Raw genomic sequence first — 17,577 nt, 5'->3', positions numbered from 1 at the left:
CGAATATGGCGGGTACTATTACGTCACTTACGTGCAAGCCAACTGCACGAGACCTTGGATTTTCGTCACCTAGGAACGATTAGACGCCGTTTCTTGCCAAACCCTTCGTCCTGCACCATTGACAAAAATCTCGAGGAACTTACTCGGATAAAAATTACATTTCAGCTAAACATAATGGGGATGCGCGATTCACAGTCCAGAACGTCCCAAATTGACAGAATTGCAATCGAGTAACGCGGAATTCAGTTCTGTCACAGTTCTGTCAGTCCCGACAACGGAGGTGGTGTGAGTAGAATCGTGACGTAATTAAAAGGTTTCGGCTGCATGGTTGCGTGGTTGAGATATTAACTTATTCAGTCGACGCATGCGTTGTAGCCCGAAATCCACCTTTTCACTCGATTGTCACTATTTTTGGGATTGAAATAATTCAATTCCGGAACGTTCAATCGAGTACCCCCACATACTCATGTCAGAAGGGCAGATAATTTTTAAAACAGGAACACCCTGATTAAAACACAGACTATTTTTAAAACAGGAATTATATGCGAGATTTAAAAGAAAAAAGTTTGACAGTTCCTGCTGTCAAAGCATTAAAGCAAACTGGTTTAATATTCGCATTACCAATGTGAAACAGATTGGTTGTAGTAGCTCAAAAATAGAAAATGTCATTCGGATTATTTTATTCTCAGCGGAGATATGAATGTCAACTTTCATCGGGTTGCAGATGCAATTAAATTTATGTTAACTTCAAATCCAAGAATAGGAAGCCTTTTGTCGGCACTCGGCAGTCACCTTGTCTGAGGTCATGCATTTTAGAATGTTTGGGCTTCGTCGGCCATATCAGCGTTTAACTTCGATGCGGCGAGCACTATCTAATCAACTCAATATCTAAGCCATCCAATGGTCGAGGGTGGGTATGTGTGTATGTGTGTGTGTGTGGGGGGGGGGGGAGCTTGATTTGTGAAGGATTCATAAATATGATCTATGTAACAATTGAAGTCCTGGAATCAGAAAATTCGGCTTCCGCATAATGTCTCTATAAAGATACGTTATGTAAGATTTAGATAAAGAGCTGACCATTCTTGATATAATATCTCAAAAATAGATCAAAATGAAAATATTGAAAATTACATTCAAATCACTCCATTCTGAGCCAAGTTATCACTGTTTGTAGTTTTGACAAGATGTGTGCATAGTGGTAACCAGGGCACTGGTATATTCGAGACTTAGCCTCGCTTTCCCATTTTTAAGTTAAATTTTTAAATGGCGAACCATCCTAATCTAGTTAAAATCTTGAGTATCCGATGCCATCGAGAGTTGAGTATGATCTTATTTTGTCAATAACTGTCTAATTAAACATACAGCCTATAAGCCTATTGCAGGTCTTTCTTTAAGCCTGAAATGTCTTCTAAATTATTAATTAGACATTAATTAACTTATCCAGGCTATAATCAACTCTCGATGGCATTGAATTTCTCCGATATTAAATAGATTAGAACACTTCGGTCATTTTTTAATTTAATTTAAAAATGGAGGAGCGAGACTTAGCTTCGAACAACCAGTACGGTGGTTGCAATTATTGCACACGTCTTGTCAAACCTTCAAAGGCTAATATCTTCGCTCGCAATAGAGTAATTGGAATGAAATTTTCAAATTATTCATTTTACATTATCTATTTTCGAACTATTATATCAAGAATGGCTAGCTCTTTATCTAAATCTTACATAATGTATCTTTAATAGTTTATATAACATTCCAGGCCTAAAGAAAGACCTGCAATAGGCAGATTTAGCTCTTGCATAATGTATGTTTAATAAACGGGGTTTTTAGGCCTGAGCCTATTTACGTCTCTTCACAATGGAGGAGAGGGGAGACTGTCCTGACATACTGGCTGCGCCACTGTCGATCTCGTGATCAATTAATAAACATTTCAATGTTTCACCAAAAATATAAGCATGCTACTAATGGGCTCAAAATGAAAAAAAAATGTCTTAATTCATCCCGTATTAAAACAAACCGTACGCACGTGCATATCGACGAAAAGTATACTTCAATAATTTGGCGCGAAAATACGTTATGGTGATCCGCGTCCTAATCTTGATCTATTTACAGCTGATAGCCTCGCTCCGGAAATGAACGATGACAGGTAACAAACAAGGCGAAGAACAGCGTGTATGGTCACATCATACCATTTTAGCATGATCTAACAACGTTTTTGCCATTTAAATTTATCCCAAATTAACACTGATGCTAACCGAATTCATTATTTAACGTGAGTATAGCTTTATTCAATAATTGCGTTGTTTGGTGAACAGAAAATCATTGATTTTTGTGAGTGTGACCAGAAATCAGGAAAAGTGAAATCGAAACAACTACGTAAAAATCACAACTCCCCGAATTCACAAAAAAATAAAACGAAATAAAGTTATGAATGATTTTATCACTGATTTTGATGTTATGTAATGTAAGATATAATGATCAGTATTCTTGAATAAGGGTCTGTGGATGAATATCTTTAGGGATTAATTGAATGGCAGTGATTAAAGCCCAAGTTTCACACTTAGAGAGGCAAACAGGAAGTACCCACTCTGACTCCCTCCCAGGCCGTGGGCGTGGATGTGAGGACAAAGTTTTAGTGCAGGAATAGGCCTATGGAAGATTAATTTATATGGCATGGCCAATTAGTGGCAGTGCTGAATGCTGCGCCTTTATGATAATTACACTACCTTACTCTATCAGTTTGAAGGTACCCGGTATAATTACAGACTCCTCGATTGGGGATGATGTTATTATTTCAACCAAACACTCTCTTCTTAACGTCGTGGGTTTGATTTAATATATTGGATATTGGATAATTTAAATAAAGAACTTCAAGATATTGTTGTACCATTAGGATGTGGGTTGGTGGGTCGGCTGCCAGTGTCACATAGCACGTGGGTTGGTGGGTGGGCGGGCTGCCAGTGTCACAAAGCCAAAAGGGGGTCTTGAGGACTTGTTCCTGCCTCCCTGGACACTATTTAAAGTAAAAAAAAAACCAACACATAATTTGCAAAATAATTGGGGTTGGGGTTGGGAGGTGACGTTTAAAGTTTTCTGGAAGTTGGTGCCGTAACAGAGGCCCTTTATGCTATTTGGAAAGTCCACATCCATAATTACAATACAAACTGTCAGATGAAAATTAACAGCTTGAATGACCCAAAAGTATTGTGTTAGTAAAACTGATAAAGATGAGAGTATCATCGCCGAAACGTTGCATGTTAATAAACCAGTAATTGTTATTCCAGTGTTAGTGTGATAAAACTGAACTTCATTTTTTTTGTTTTTTTGTTATTAAACTAGTATTAAAAACGCATGACAGATTTGGCAATAGTTTTTATACGCCCACATTGAAATGTTACTCTAAAAAAAAGACTAGAACTCCAAAGAGTACTGACGTGTTTTAGTACGTTACGTCACGCCTGATCACAACAACAATCAAGTTACACCATGCGTTATTGAGTATAATGATATCCAGTACCTATTAAAGTTGAACTCTTAATAAAACTGGAAGTTATACTTCAAGACCGAACATTTTGATATTAATTGCTAGTAGACATGACGGTCACCATATATGAAAATGTCAAGGGTCATTAAAAGGATTGTTGCCAATTGGAGTACATGTAGGTTCAAAACAAAAAAAGTTTTCTAAAATCGGAATCAAATTGGCGACTGAATATCGATTTGAAGATTTTTTGTAAAATCCAATATGGCGGCCAAACGGTTGAAAATGTTATGTAACAAGGTCTCCGAAAATGAAAAAAAATATATGGGGCTAACACCATCATATGTCATTTTTGATCTATTTTTACAATGGAGAGAACTATTCATGTTTGGGAAAAATCCGAAGGCCTCGGTAATTTCCGGAAGTGGTCACAAAATTTTTGAATGTGCCATTTTGAAGCCATCAGTGTGTTCCGTGTTCCTTATTTCTACTAAGTTTCAACTTGATACAACAAATGATAAAGAAAACTTTTTCAAATCTTTGATGCTAAATCTAAATGGGAGCGAACTTCCGAATTTCGAAAAAACGTACGTCAGAGCCCATAAGGGATTCAGGCAAAGAATCCAAAAATGAAAACCTGACAAAGATCCGTTGATAAAAAAACGAGATACGAGGATTATTTTTTGTCCCATCCGTAAAATACTTCCTGTTTGTCAAAAGTGACCCCATTTATATTTAATAAATAGATTCCCGGTGGCCAACAACATCTATGTTGACATACAATTTTGGTTGCACAGACTGACTAAATTCCCCCCACCCCCTGCCCCCCCCCCAAAAAAAAACAACCAAATAATAAACAAATGCAAAACCAATTGAATAACATAAACTTAGATGGGATCCAAGTCATAATAAACTTGATACTATGACACCAGTAGTACATGTAGGAGTGGTTAAAAACAAAGTCAAGGGTACGGTATCACAAAACCACCTTTTAATAGCATCTAAGGTTTCATAAGTATTAAAACTTACTTCCTCAGAGAACACAACTACTCAAATGATATTTGAAGCAAAAGCAGAGTTACTATGACTGGTTATTATGGCTCATCTTGTCCTTGTGCTTCAAATTTCATTTGAGTACATTGTAGTTGTTTTCTCTGAAGATGCTAAACATTAGCATGTGGCAGAACAACATGTAAATGTAGAAGCCAAACAAGTTCTAATGATTTCTGATTGTTGCTGTTAATCAGATTTTACTGTCTTGTAAATGTTTTTATCACTGATAAAAGAATAAATATGCAACGCCCCTTGTTGACTGCCTGGACGACTTAGCTGTTGTGGGCGTTTGTTTCGTTGTCTGGCAACCTATCTTTTCGTTTGTGGTAAATATTATTTGACTTAACTTTTCGGGGCATTAAGTAACAGAGTAGACTATAACATATACTTCTGGAAAACAGCATCCTCGGTATTCCCAGTGACATACTGGGGATAATAATAATAATAACTAGAACTGCGAAGCAGTAATGACGGGTTTCACCGGTGCCACGTTACCCTTGAACTTATGTCACTTCCGGTACCAAAATTACATTACTTCCGGTGATAATGAAAATGTTAAATTGGTTTATGAAATCAGAAATAGCATCATCACATGGTGAAAATTTTATGTAAATCCTATAATAGTTGCCACCTTTATAGACCAAAAACCTTGAAAAATGACTTGTACAACCGTACAAGTTAGAAACCATTTTGAGGTATCTGTATGATCGAATGAGTTCATTCTATTTGTTGATTGGAATCAAATATCATAATTTTAAAAACATTACAAATCTGATTCATTTGAATAAAATATCTGTTTTGAAGGCTAAAAATACAGTTTTTGCCAAAATGACGTTACTTCCGGTGATAATGAAAATCTTAAATTACTTGTATGAAATCGTAAATGGCATTAGGTATCACACAATGAAAATTTCATGAAAATCGAATAATAATTGACACTTTTATTGACAAAAAACCTTAAAAAGTGACCTGTTGAAAATTGCCTATTTCTCCGCAACTGAACAAGTTAGAAACCATTTTGTGATATCTATATGATCGTAAGGGTTCATTGTATTAGTTCATTTGAATCAAATATCAAAATTTTAAACAAATAACAAATATGACTCATTTGAATAAATTACTGGTTTCGAAGGCTATAAATACAATTTTTGCCCAAATTACGTCATTTCCGGTGATATTGAAAATGTTAAATTGGTTTGACCTAGTTAAAATTGACATTACACATCAAATGGTGTCACTTTTATGAAAATCGAATAATAATTGACTCTTTTACAGGCAAACTAGCGTAAAAAGTGACTCATGCAAAATTGCCCATTTCTCGGCAACTGCGCATATTACAAATTAATTTTCACATACATTCTCTCCGTATAGATTATTGCTACGAGTTTATGAAAGTTACGAAGTAATATTTTAAAATATGAAAACGCTGGATGGGTTGTAAATAGCTTAATTTTACACCTTTTTTCACCTTTTAATCGAAATAGCCCGAAAACGGAATCGAAATTAAAAAAACTGGTTCCAACATTTTGTGCGCCTTTAAAGGGCGCACAATTTCAGTTATACCAGATTTGAAAAAAATAATATTTGCTTTCGAAAAATGGTACCTAACTGTCAAAATTGTAGTTTTTTGTCAATTTACGCCACTTCCGGTGCCGACAGATAACACTATTGGTAACAAAAAAAATGACAATTGAGACAACGGAGCATATGAACTTTGTTTTATACAAATCGAACAATAAATAATTAATCTAGGACTGAAAAACTGAATTAGCCAATTGGGGCCAAGGAAAATTACCGAGACAAAAATTTTTCACATTTTTGCCCAAGTCAGAGGACTCGTTATATTTGTGTAAAACACGACTAAAAAATATTCATAAATAAAAAAGTTTTTTGTAAAAATTTAAATTTTCTAAATTTAGCGCCTAATATCTGCGAAGATTTGCCGAAAATCAAAAATCAAAAGTAGCGTAGCTATGTGCCCCGTCTCCGGCTATGCCAAAATGCATCGAAAGTTAAAATCCAATGATTATTGTTAAAATTACTGCAATATTTCTAAAAACGATAGCTTCGGTGATTTCGGACATTTCGCATTGTCGCAGAACGTTCAAAATAGCTTTATCCTCTAAGTCACACCCACTTTTTCAGTAAAACTGAAGAAATCGTAACGATCCGACAATCAGTTGCTGAGATCTACTCAAAACAAAAGAAGAATAATAATAATAATAAGAACTAGAACTGCGAAGCAGTAATGACGGGTTTCACCGGTGCCACGTTACCCTTGAACTTATGTCACTTCCGGTACCAATGAAACCGTTAAACAGGTTTCCACATAAGCATTGCACACATGAAATAAAATGGACGCAGAAACAACCAAATCCAGCAATCAATTCATTTGCTACATGTCAGTGATCCTGTCAAAATTACATTACTTCCGGTGATAATGAAAATGTTAAATTGGTTTATGAAATCAGAAATAGCATCATCACATGGTGAAAATTTTATGTAAATCCTATAATAATTGCCACCTTTATAGACCAAAAACCTTGAAAAATGACTTGTAGAAAATCGCCTATTTCTCTGCAACCGTACAAGTTAGAAACCATTTTGAGGTATCTGTATGATCGAATGAGTTCATTCTATTTGTTGATTGGAATCAAATATCATAATTTTAAAAACATTACAAATCTGATTCATTCGAATAAAATATCTGTTTTGAAGGCTAAAAATACAGTTTTTGCCAAAATGACGTTACTTCCGGTGATAATGAAAATCTTAAATTACTTGTATGAAATCGTAAATGGCATTATGTATCACACAGTGAAAATTTCATGAAAATCGAATAATAATTGACACTTTTATTGACAAAAAAACCTTAAAAAGTGACCTGTTGAAAATTGCCTATTTCTCCGCAACTGAACAAGTTAGAAACCATTTTGTGATATCTATATGATCGTAAGGGTTCATTGTATTAGTTGATTTGAATCAAATATCAAAATTTTAAACAAATAACAAATATGACTCATTTGAATAAATTACTGGTTTCGAAGGCTATAAATACAATTTTTGCCCAAATTACGTCATTTCCGGTGATATTGAAAATGTTAAATTGGTTTGACCTAGTTAAAATTGACATTACACATCAAATGGTGTCACTTTTATGAAAATCGAATAATAATTGACTCTTTTACAGGCAAACTAGCGTAAAAAGTGACTCATGCATAATTGCCCATTTCTCGGCAACTGCGCATATTACAAATTAATTTTCAAATACATTCTCTTCGTATAGATTATTGCTACGAGTTTATGAAAGTTATGAAGTAATATTTTTAAATATGAAAACGCTGGATGGGTTGTAAATAGCTTAATTTTACACCTTTTTTCACCTTTTAATCGAAATAGCCCGAAAACGGAATCGAAATTAAAAAAACTGGTCCCAACATTTTGTGCGCCTTTAAAGGGCGCACAATTTCAGTTATACCAGATTTGAAAAAAATAATATTTGCTTTCGAAAAATGGTACCTAACTGTCAAAATTGTAGTTTTTTGTCAATTTACGCCACTTCCGGTGCCGACAGATAACACTATTGGTAACCAAAAAAATGACAATTGAGACAACGGAGCATATGAACTTTGTTTTATACAAATCGAACAATAAATAATTAATCTAGGACTGAAAAACTGAATTAGCCAATGGGGGCCAAGGAAAATTACCGAGACAAAAAATTTTCACATTTTTGCCCAAGTCAGAGGACTCGTTATATTTGTGTAAAACACGACTAAAAAATATTCATAAATAAAAAAGTTTTTTGTAAAAATTTAAATTTTCTAAATTTAGCGCCTAATATCTGCGAAGATTTGCCGAAAATCAAAAATCAAAAGTAGCGTAGCTATGTGCCCCGTCTCCGGCTATGCCAAAATGCATCGAAAGTTAAAATCCAATGATTATTGTTAAAATTACTGCAATATTTCTAAAAACGATAGCTTCGGTGATTTCGGACATTTCGCATTGTCGCAGAACGTTCAAAATAGCTTTATCCTCTAAGTCACACCCACTTTTCCGCTAAAACCGAAGAAATCGTAACGATCCGACAATCAGTTGCTGAGATCTACTCAAAACAAAAGAAGAATAATAATAATAAGAATAACTAGAACTGCGAAGCAGTAATGACGGGTTTCACCGGTGCCACGTTACCCTTGAACTTATGTCACTTCCGGTACCAATGAAACCGTTAAACAGGTTTCCACATAAGCATTGCACACATGAAATAAAATGGACGCAGAAACAACATTACTTTACTTCCGGTGATAATGAAAATGTTAAATTGGTTTATGAAATCAGAAATAGCATCATCACATGGTGAAAATTTTATGTAAATCCTATAATAATTGCCACCTTTATAGACCAAAAACCTTGAAAAATGACTTGTAGAAAATCGCCTATTTCTCTGCAACCGTACAAGTTAGAAACCATTTTGAGGTATCTGTATGATCGAATGAGTTCATTCTATTTGTTGATTGGAATCAAATATCATAATTTTAAAAACATTACAAATCTGATTCATTTGAATAAAATATCTGTTTTGAAGGCTAAAAATACAGTTTTTGTCAAAATGACGTTACTTCCGGTGATAATGAAAATCTTAAATTACTGGTATGAAATCGTAAATGGCATTATGTATCACACAGTGAAAATTTCATGAAAATCGAATAATAATTGACACTTTTATTGACAAAAAACCTTAAAAAGTGACCTGTTGAAAATTGCCTATTTCTCCGCAACTGAACAAGTTAGAAACCATTTTGTGATATCTATATGATCGTAAGGGTTCATTGTATTAGTTGATTTGAATCAAATATCAAAATTTTAAACAAATAACAAATATGACTCATTTGAATAAATTACTGGTTTCGAAGGCTATAAATACAATTTTTGCCCAAATTACGTCATTTCCGGTGATATTGAAAATGTTAAATTGGTTTGACCTAGTTAAAATTGACATTACACATCAAATGGTGTCACTTTTATGAAAATCGAATAATAATTGACTCTTTTACAGGCAAACTAGCGTAAAAAGTGACTCATGCAAAATTGCCCATTTCTCGGCAACTGCGCATATTACAAATTAATTTTCACATACATTCTCTCCGTATAGATTATTGCTACGAGTTTATGAAAGTTACGAAGTAATATTTTAAAATATGAAAACGCTGGATGGGTTGTAAATAGCTTAATTTTACACCTTTTTTCACCTTTTAATCGAAATAGCCCGAAAACGGAATCGAAATTAAAAAAACTGGTCCCAACATTTTGTGCGCCTTTAAAGGGCGCACAATTTCAGTTATACCAGATTTGAAAAAAATAATATTTGCTTTCGAAAAATGGTACCTAACTGTCAAAATTGTAGTTTTTTGTCAATTTACGCCACTTCCGGTGCCGACAGATAACACTATTGGTAACAAAAAAAATGACAATTGAGACAACGGAGCATATGAACTTTGTTTTATACAAATCGAACAATAAATAATTAATCTAGGACTGAAAAACTGAATTAGCCAATGGGGGCCAAGGAAAATTACCAAGACAAAAATATTTCACATTTTTGCCCAAGTCAGAGGACTCGTTATATTTGTGAAAAACACGACTAAAAAATATTCATAAATAAAAAAGTTTTTTGTAAAAATTTAAATTTTCTAAATTTAGCGCCTAATATCTGCGAAGATTTGCCGAAAATCAAAAATCAAAAGTAGCGTAGCTATGTGCCCCGTCTCCGGCTATGCCAAAATGCATCGAAAGTTAAAATCCAATGATTATTGTTAAAATTACTGCAATATTTCTAAAAACGATAGCTTCGGTGATTTCGGACATTTCGCATTGTCGCAGAACGTTCAAAATAGCTTTATCCTCTAAGTCACACCCACTTTTCCGATAAAACCGAAGAAATCGTAACGATCCGACAATCAGTTGCTGAGATCTACTCAAAACAAAAGAAGAATAATAATAATAAGAATAATAATTTTAACAAAAACAATAGTGTTTCACACAAGCTACGCAGTGTGAAACCCTAATAATTTTAACAAAAACAATAGTGTTTCACACAAGCTACGCAGTGTGAAACCCTAATAATAATTTTAACAAAAACAATAGTGTTTCACACAAGCTACGCAGTGTGAAACCCTAATAATAATTTATTCTTATATAGCGCATTACAATATACAAATAATATCTCAATGCGCTTTACAATGTTGTGGGTAGAAGTTGAAGTAAATTATTTCAACATTACTAAACATTTAGTACCGAGAATGGGCAATCAGTTACTAATTTATTTTGGCGACATAAATTTTTAGTATGTGTTATAACTAGTGGATAACCCGGCACTGCCCAGGTTATGCCCGTAACTCCAGAAGCGGTAGGCTAACACCACTTAGCCTCTGTTACTCCCCGGTCCAAGCTACCTCCATACACCAAATTTAATTCTTGGCGCTTGGGACAGCCCTAGTGTAGCCGCCAACCCTGACCAGACAGATGACAGTCACAAACTAGTGTTAATTTTACCATCACAAATTCAGCAGTATAGTTCGAAAAAAATATATTTGTTTTTTATATTTTAGGTGAATATTATTAAACTAGAATTAATTAAACCATGACAGATTCGGCAATACAGTTAGAAAAAACAAAGAAATATGACTTGCCCCTTAGTTGCCTTGACTACACGTTTATATCAGAGTGTGAAAATATAAAGGAACTGGAGAAAATCATCAAAGTTTTGAGGTAAGGAAACAAGAGTTTTAACATTATAAGAGATATATCATAGATAAAAAAATCTCTCGGGGGAGTTACGGTGGCTCAGTGAGTAAGATGTTGGTCAGCTGACTTGAGGTCCCCAAGTTAGATCTCTGCATTGGCCGAGAAAGTTCATCTGGATTTTCCGGTTTGGTTCCCCATCTCAGGGGAAGAGATGACATAAACTTGTTCGAATGGTATGGAAAACCGAGGTCCTGTCCACATTGGTGTGCACGTACAAGAACCCAAGTTGACAGTTGGGATTCAAAATAAGAATTGGCCATAGCGCCGCTGCCCAGGCAAAATTTCTCTCATTGCACACCGTTTGCCCATGTACATTAGACCTGTTAGTTTAAACATATTTAATTGCATGGACATTTCATTGTACAATAAAAAAGCATTAAACAAAAGTTATAACAATTTATAAAAGTCTTCTACTTATAAAATATTAATTGATGGGAATATTTTAAATGATAGATATGTAATTATATTCTTTCATTGAAATGTATTATAGGGTCCATGTATATAAATAGAATATTTCATTCAAATAATACATATAAAATTGTGGAATATGAACCTAACACATTTACATGTCGGTGCCAATAAGTAGGAGGTTAAACCACATTTTATTTTATTTCCCCTCTCTATATTGATATCTACTATAAGTTGGTACAGACTGTATCTAAAGTTATTGTATGCAGTATAAATCTGATTAAATATTTCTTTCTACTACAGATCTGGAGAGGAAGGATTTTATCCCGACTTAGAAAAAGCTGCTGTCGAGAAACTTGAAAAACTCAACCCAAAAAGGTAATAGAAAGAATAGAAATCTAGAAACATAGTTTTATCTTTAACCCCTGCTACATGAAGCTTTATTTTATAAACTGCAGTTTGCTACATGTACCTTAGCCTGCCTTCATTAGTCCAGTCGGGTTCATGGGTTTTCATTGTGTCGTTGGGTTTCCTCCCGACCCATACACTCAAGTGAATTAATGAAGTAAAATCGAACCCTATTTTGGTCCCGATATGACCTAGTTTGTTTCAAATAGGACATTTTATAAGCCCCATTTCATTTTGTTGCTATCTTGTTGGGGTGTCCTATGGCTGAAAGGTTTAACACATACACATTAGATTGTGTTGAGTAGCTAAAGAATGCTGTGTGCAAGAAAAGAATTATTGAATTTTTAATACTGTACCAAAGTGACCATGTTATTGTCTAACCTTATTTTACCAAGATGGTATGGTATGCATTCCCTTCTGTTCAGTTCCTGCTATTCCTGTTTACAAATTAAGAATCAGGAATGATTAGCTTCAAATCTGGATATAAGGCACCAGTCATAGACTTTGTCAGACATGAAAAATCAGGTACCTTAAGCCTAGCGCACAACCTGTCATATGTGTTATGGACATGCCCAGGTCGTAGAGTTTGGTAGCTTGCAGACCGACCGCAACAAACCAGGGGAAAGTTTTGTAAATAGGACTTGTCACAAGTCTCTAGGGGCAGTCTTGATCTTCTACAGTGGGTATATAAGCCTCACGCACAGGTTTTCTAAAATTTCCCCTGTAGACTGCTCATAATAGCACGGATAGTGGCCAGGTTGTGTACTAGGCTTAACATGTACATGTATATACAGGCTTAACATGTATATCCTGGCTTGTATATATAATATTTTATGTGATATTTGTACTTAACTAACTCTATGACAGGTGCCTTTACGTCCAGACTTGACTAACTCTGACAGGTGCCATACGTCCAGGCTTAACTAACTCTATGACAGGTGCTCTTACGTCCAGGCTTGACTATATCTAGTCTTTACATCTGATATAAGCAGAAATATGTATAAATAGGCTGACTAGATGGATATTTATCATTAACTTGACAACGTGACCTGTATGTTTTACGAAACGTGGTTATTAAATAATAGAGAAGTGGTTATATCCATATATACCTTGTGTTGTTGTTTTGTTATGAATTGAATATTTCTGTGTTTTTGTTGTTTTTTAGTCGTATTTTGAGAAAAGAAACTCCTGTATTACAACCAGGTGATTTACAAAAGGACGAGAAAAACAAGATGGAGGAGGATATGCAGGTAAAATTTGTCGATTAAACAAGTTATTTAAACATTCCGCAATTAAATTCTCTCAATCCCTAGATTAGTGTCAGTCGAGTGAAAAAAGGGAATTTGGGCATCCATCTACTGCATAAGAAAATATCTCAACCAACCGGGTGTCAAGACTGACAAAACTGTGGCAGGGTTGCATTCACCGTCACTCAATTGCAATTCCGTTAATAAATAAGTTATCTCTTTTATATGGGGATTAGGGCTGGATATTGCCACTGCAGTCACTATGTGATAACAATTGCGATTCAGGGGCTACGATACAATTCGTATCACGGTTCATAACCAGGTTAATATTTACCAAGAAAAAACAACATGATAAATGAATAATTGATGTTTTTAGTCCTGCTGATGTCGAAGAAATAAAACTGTTTTATTTCACGATATTGATGTGGATCATAATAAGGTCCACATCAGTTTAAGAGTGTGTGTGTGTGGATAATGTGTGACGTGTATACGAGAGTGACAGGTTACTTACATGTACTGAAGCGACAAAAAAAATCATAAAAAAGAATCGTGATACATCGATTCGGCATCTGGCGATTCAATATACAAATCTTGAGAAGGTGAATCGGGATACATCGATTCAACGATACATTGCGGCAGTGAGTTCAGGGGTTGGATGGCAGAATGGTTAGCACGTGCGCGCTGTGTCATAAGGCCTGTAATTGACTCAACTGGCATGGTTTTGAATCCCCGGTTGTACGTGACAAGGAGTAGGGTCGTCTGTCCAACCTCGTGGGTTTTCTCCGGGTCCTCCGGTTTCCTCCCACTGCTAAAGACCCCAACGCGCAAGCGAATTATTGAAATAAAATTAAACCATATGTTAGTCCCGAAATGACCTTGTTTGTGTTGAGTGGACGTTAAACCCCATTTCTCTCTCTCCAGAATTGAATTCTCTAAATCCCTAAGATAGTGTCAATCGAGTGAATTTGGGGCATAAGAAAATATCTCCACCAATCATGACAGCTGTGGCATATTTGTTGTGTTTAATTACGTCACGATTCTACTTAAATCACTTCTGTTGTGAGGACAGACAGGAATGAATTCTGCATAATTCATTTGTAATTCTGGATGTTCCGGACTGACAATCGAGCGTCCACTTTGTCTCTGGACTTCCAGTCAAACATTTTTGTGTTCATCCTTATGCTGTTAAGAATTTTGAATGATTTACGGCAATGTGTGACGATATAAATAAATACATGTATCATAGTGCATGATATCATGCTAGAGAGTGGAGTTAGGTGGCTGAATGGTTTAACATGCACTTTAGATTGTAAGGTCTGTCATTGAGTCAAGTGGCGGGGTTTTGACTCCTTGCTTGTACGTGTCAAGGAATTGAGTCGCTTGTTTTCTCTAAGTTCTCCGGGGTCCTCCCACTTGTAAAGGCCGCTACACGCAATCATTAGAATAATAGCACTTTCAGATTGTAAAGTCATCAATCAATGCTGTAGTCAGCGATGGATTTAGCTATAGGCTTTGCAGGCTAGGGCCTTAAGATCTAGAGTCCTCTGGCCAAGGATAATAATTGTGTAGCGCTTTGAGCATAAACTTGGTTTATGGATATAGCGCATTATAAATATTCTCATTAAGTTGTGTAGTATTTTAGACACTGTCATATATGCCTTTATTACAGGCATCATCCTCGGCTTTGCTGAATTCTTTTTTAAAAACACCCTTCCATCTTCCCCTAGTCGTTCTCATAAGCTGATAGAACATATCTTTATCTAAATCCTTCAGTAGTCTTGACTAACTGATCTTAAAATATCCTGCTTCATGCTTGGTTTGGATCATTAGTGTTTAAAACACTCTCCCATCTTCCTCTAGTAGTGAGGGTGGGGGATCGGGAGGGGCCTCATCAAAATCTCGTGCTGGCTGATTGATGTTCCTGTTATAATGAGAATGTCAAAGTATTAAATTTTTTGTGACGGTGCACGAAGTAAAAGGTGGAGGTTCTCATGAGGATAATTTGATAATTTTTTTTGTAGGATTTTCTGTCAGTCATGAAAAGTAAGGATAGTGGATCAGGGGACACAACTCTAACAGGAAACAAGACACTGCCTCCCGTTAGGAAAGGGCAGATCAACTTGTCAACCAAAAAACAGGTAATGTTTAAAATTATTTTTGATTTATTGTCCAGTCTTGTCTGCTGACCTGTAATATGACCGAAGCCACAGTGGTTAATTGAGTAAGATATGCTGCCTCGCTAACCTGGAGGTCATGAGTTCGCTCCCCTTCTTGGTGGTGTAGGATGGAAGGGCTGACAAGGACAGCTGAGGTCCTGTGTACACATTGGTAAAAGATCCCTTGACAGTCGGAATTTGATATAAGAGTAGGTCGTAGTGCCGCTGTCCGGGCAAAATTTCTGTCATAGCACACTGTATGGTGTATACTCGTCTTCATAAGCCCAGTTGGAGCAAAACAGTAGGATGTTAAACCCTATTTCATTTCATTCCTTAACTATGATAGATATTACCTGTAGAAACTGTAATACTTAACTATGATAGATATTACCTGTAGAGACAGGAATAAAATAGGAGAGATAGGAATGCATTAGTCTGTTAATTACTCAACACTTTTAGTGAAAGAAAACATTTGTAAACCAACACTAATCTAGACGGAACATTTAAACTATACGATAGTAGGAAGCCAATATATTTTGATTATTCTGAACAATTTGCCTACAATCGTTTGAAACTAAACATTAAATACAGAAACTACCCCTAAAACAACACAACTAAACGATACCCAAGTTGTAATGTAAGTCACAGCCAGATTCACAATATGGAAAATTAAAATTACATCTCAAACAAGTTTTATTTATGTTTAATTTATTGTTTGTTTGTAGGAAACGAAACCAGAAGTTAAAAGTAATAAATCATCGCTACCAAGATCTTATTCTGATTGGGATAAGTAAGTATATATAGATATCTGTAGTTTTAACAGGATGTAGAGTAGATTGTTTATTATCTTCTAAACTCAGCCGTCGTCAATTATCTACAAATACACCTAATCCACGAACAAATACGATATATACAGGGCTGCCGACAACAGTATCGCAGCACAATTTGCGATACATATTTTGTCCGTTGCTAATCAAAAATTAAAATCTAACGTTTCTGATTCGCAGTAACTGCAAATCATTAATATGCCTGTCATTTTGGATATTGACACGAATATTGAGGCTTTCTCAACACTTTCAATGTGTATAAAATGCCAAATAAAATTTTATAAACAAAACTGACTTCTCCATTTGACATTTTCTTCTTGAACTACCCAGACGCAATTCATTATACTATATAATACAGGGACATAACTCTAGGGACATTAATAGGGACTATTAAACCGGAAATAGGGAATCCAGTAGTACCACTCACGTTGCGAGACATGTCAATTTTGAGTAATTATATCAGTATTCATTTTGAAAAAAAAAAAAATCCAGTGTAAATAAAATGAGTGGGGCTTCGGAAGTCACTGCCAAGAATTGGCTTCAGACATAAGACGCAACCAAAAGTCTACATCACAATCACAAACTGTCACAGCACTAGTACTAGCAGTTGCAGTATTAAAAAATCTAAGAATGAAATCTGATCATTTGTTATGAATGAAAGTAATATCTTGTTATTTACGTGTTTTATGTTGAAACTGAAAAACTGCTAATCAATTTTTTATATTTGCTAATCATATTTGGCAAAATTGGACTTTTTGATTTTCAGTGCTGCTAATCAACTGTGAAAAATTACCGACAGCCCTGGATATATATATAATACATGTATACATAAACACTTGATTTCCAATATTTCTGACTGCTTTATTGTGTTTACTGGTTATTGATGTCTGTTTCTCTGAGTTTGGGTTGTTTTATTTTATAGAATCGATGTCGATAAAGAACTTGATAACATGGATAAAGAGGAAGAACGAAAGCAACAGGAACAAGAAGAGAATAAAAATATTAGAACAAATAAAAAAGTTGTTGATATCTCAACTAAAGTTGACTCCGAAGGTATTGTTTATATCCTCATTGAAATATAGATCTAAATTTTGTTTATTCCATTGGGGGGAGGTGGTAGCCAAATTGTCTGACTATTGCGCTTTAGATAATGCTTGAGATGGGAGCACTTTAGATCACACGGTCTGTCATCA

General features: G+C 35.1%; 1 protein-coding gene across 1 annotated transcript in view; it reads left to right on the top strand.

The window, feature by feature from the left end:
* The first annotated feature begins 2,146 nt into the window (after positions 1-2,146).
* The window catches only part of LOC126807825 (sperm-associated antigen 1), a 36,106-nt gene continuing 20,675 nt past the window's right edge, over positions 2,147-17,577 (top strand). Inside the window, exons 1-7 of the mRNA XM_050532665.2 lie at positions 2,147-2,272; positions 11,143-11,302; positions 12,050-12,124; positions 13,320-13,404; positions 15,423-15,539; positions 16,283-16,347; positions 17,307-17,437. Coding sequence (XP_050388622.2) covers positions 11,175-11,302; positions 12,050-12,124; positions 13,320-13,404; positions 15,423-15,539; positions 16,283-16,347; positions 17,307-17,437 — 601 coding nt within the window. The 5' untranslated portion in view covers positions 2,147-2,272; positions 11,143-11,174. The remainder of the gene's footprint in view (positions 2,273-11,142; positions 11,303-12,049; positions 12,125-13,319; positions 13,405-15,422; positions 15,540-16,282; positions 16,348-17,306; positions 17,438-17,577) is intronic.

Source organism: Patella vulgata, chromosome 9 (assembly GCF_932274485.2).
Source record: "Patella vulgata chromosome 9, xgPatVulg1.2, whole genome shotgun sequence".
NCBI lineage: Eukaryota > Metazoa > Mollusca > Gastropoda > Patellidae > Patella > Patella vulgata.
The sequence above is the reverse complement of the archived record's forward strand: the minus strand, read 5'-3'. Positions and strand labels throughout refer to the sequence as shown.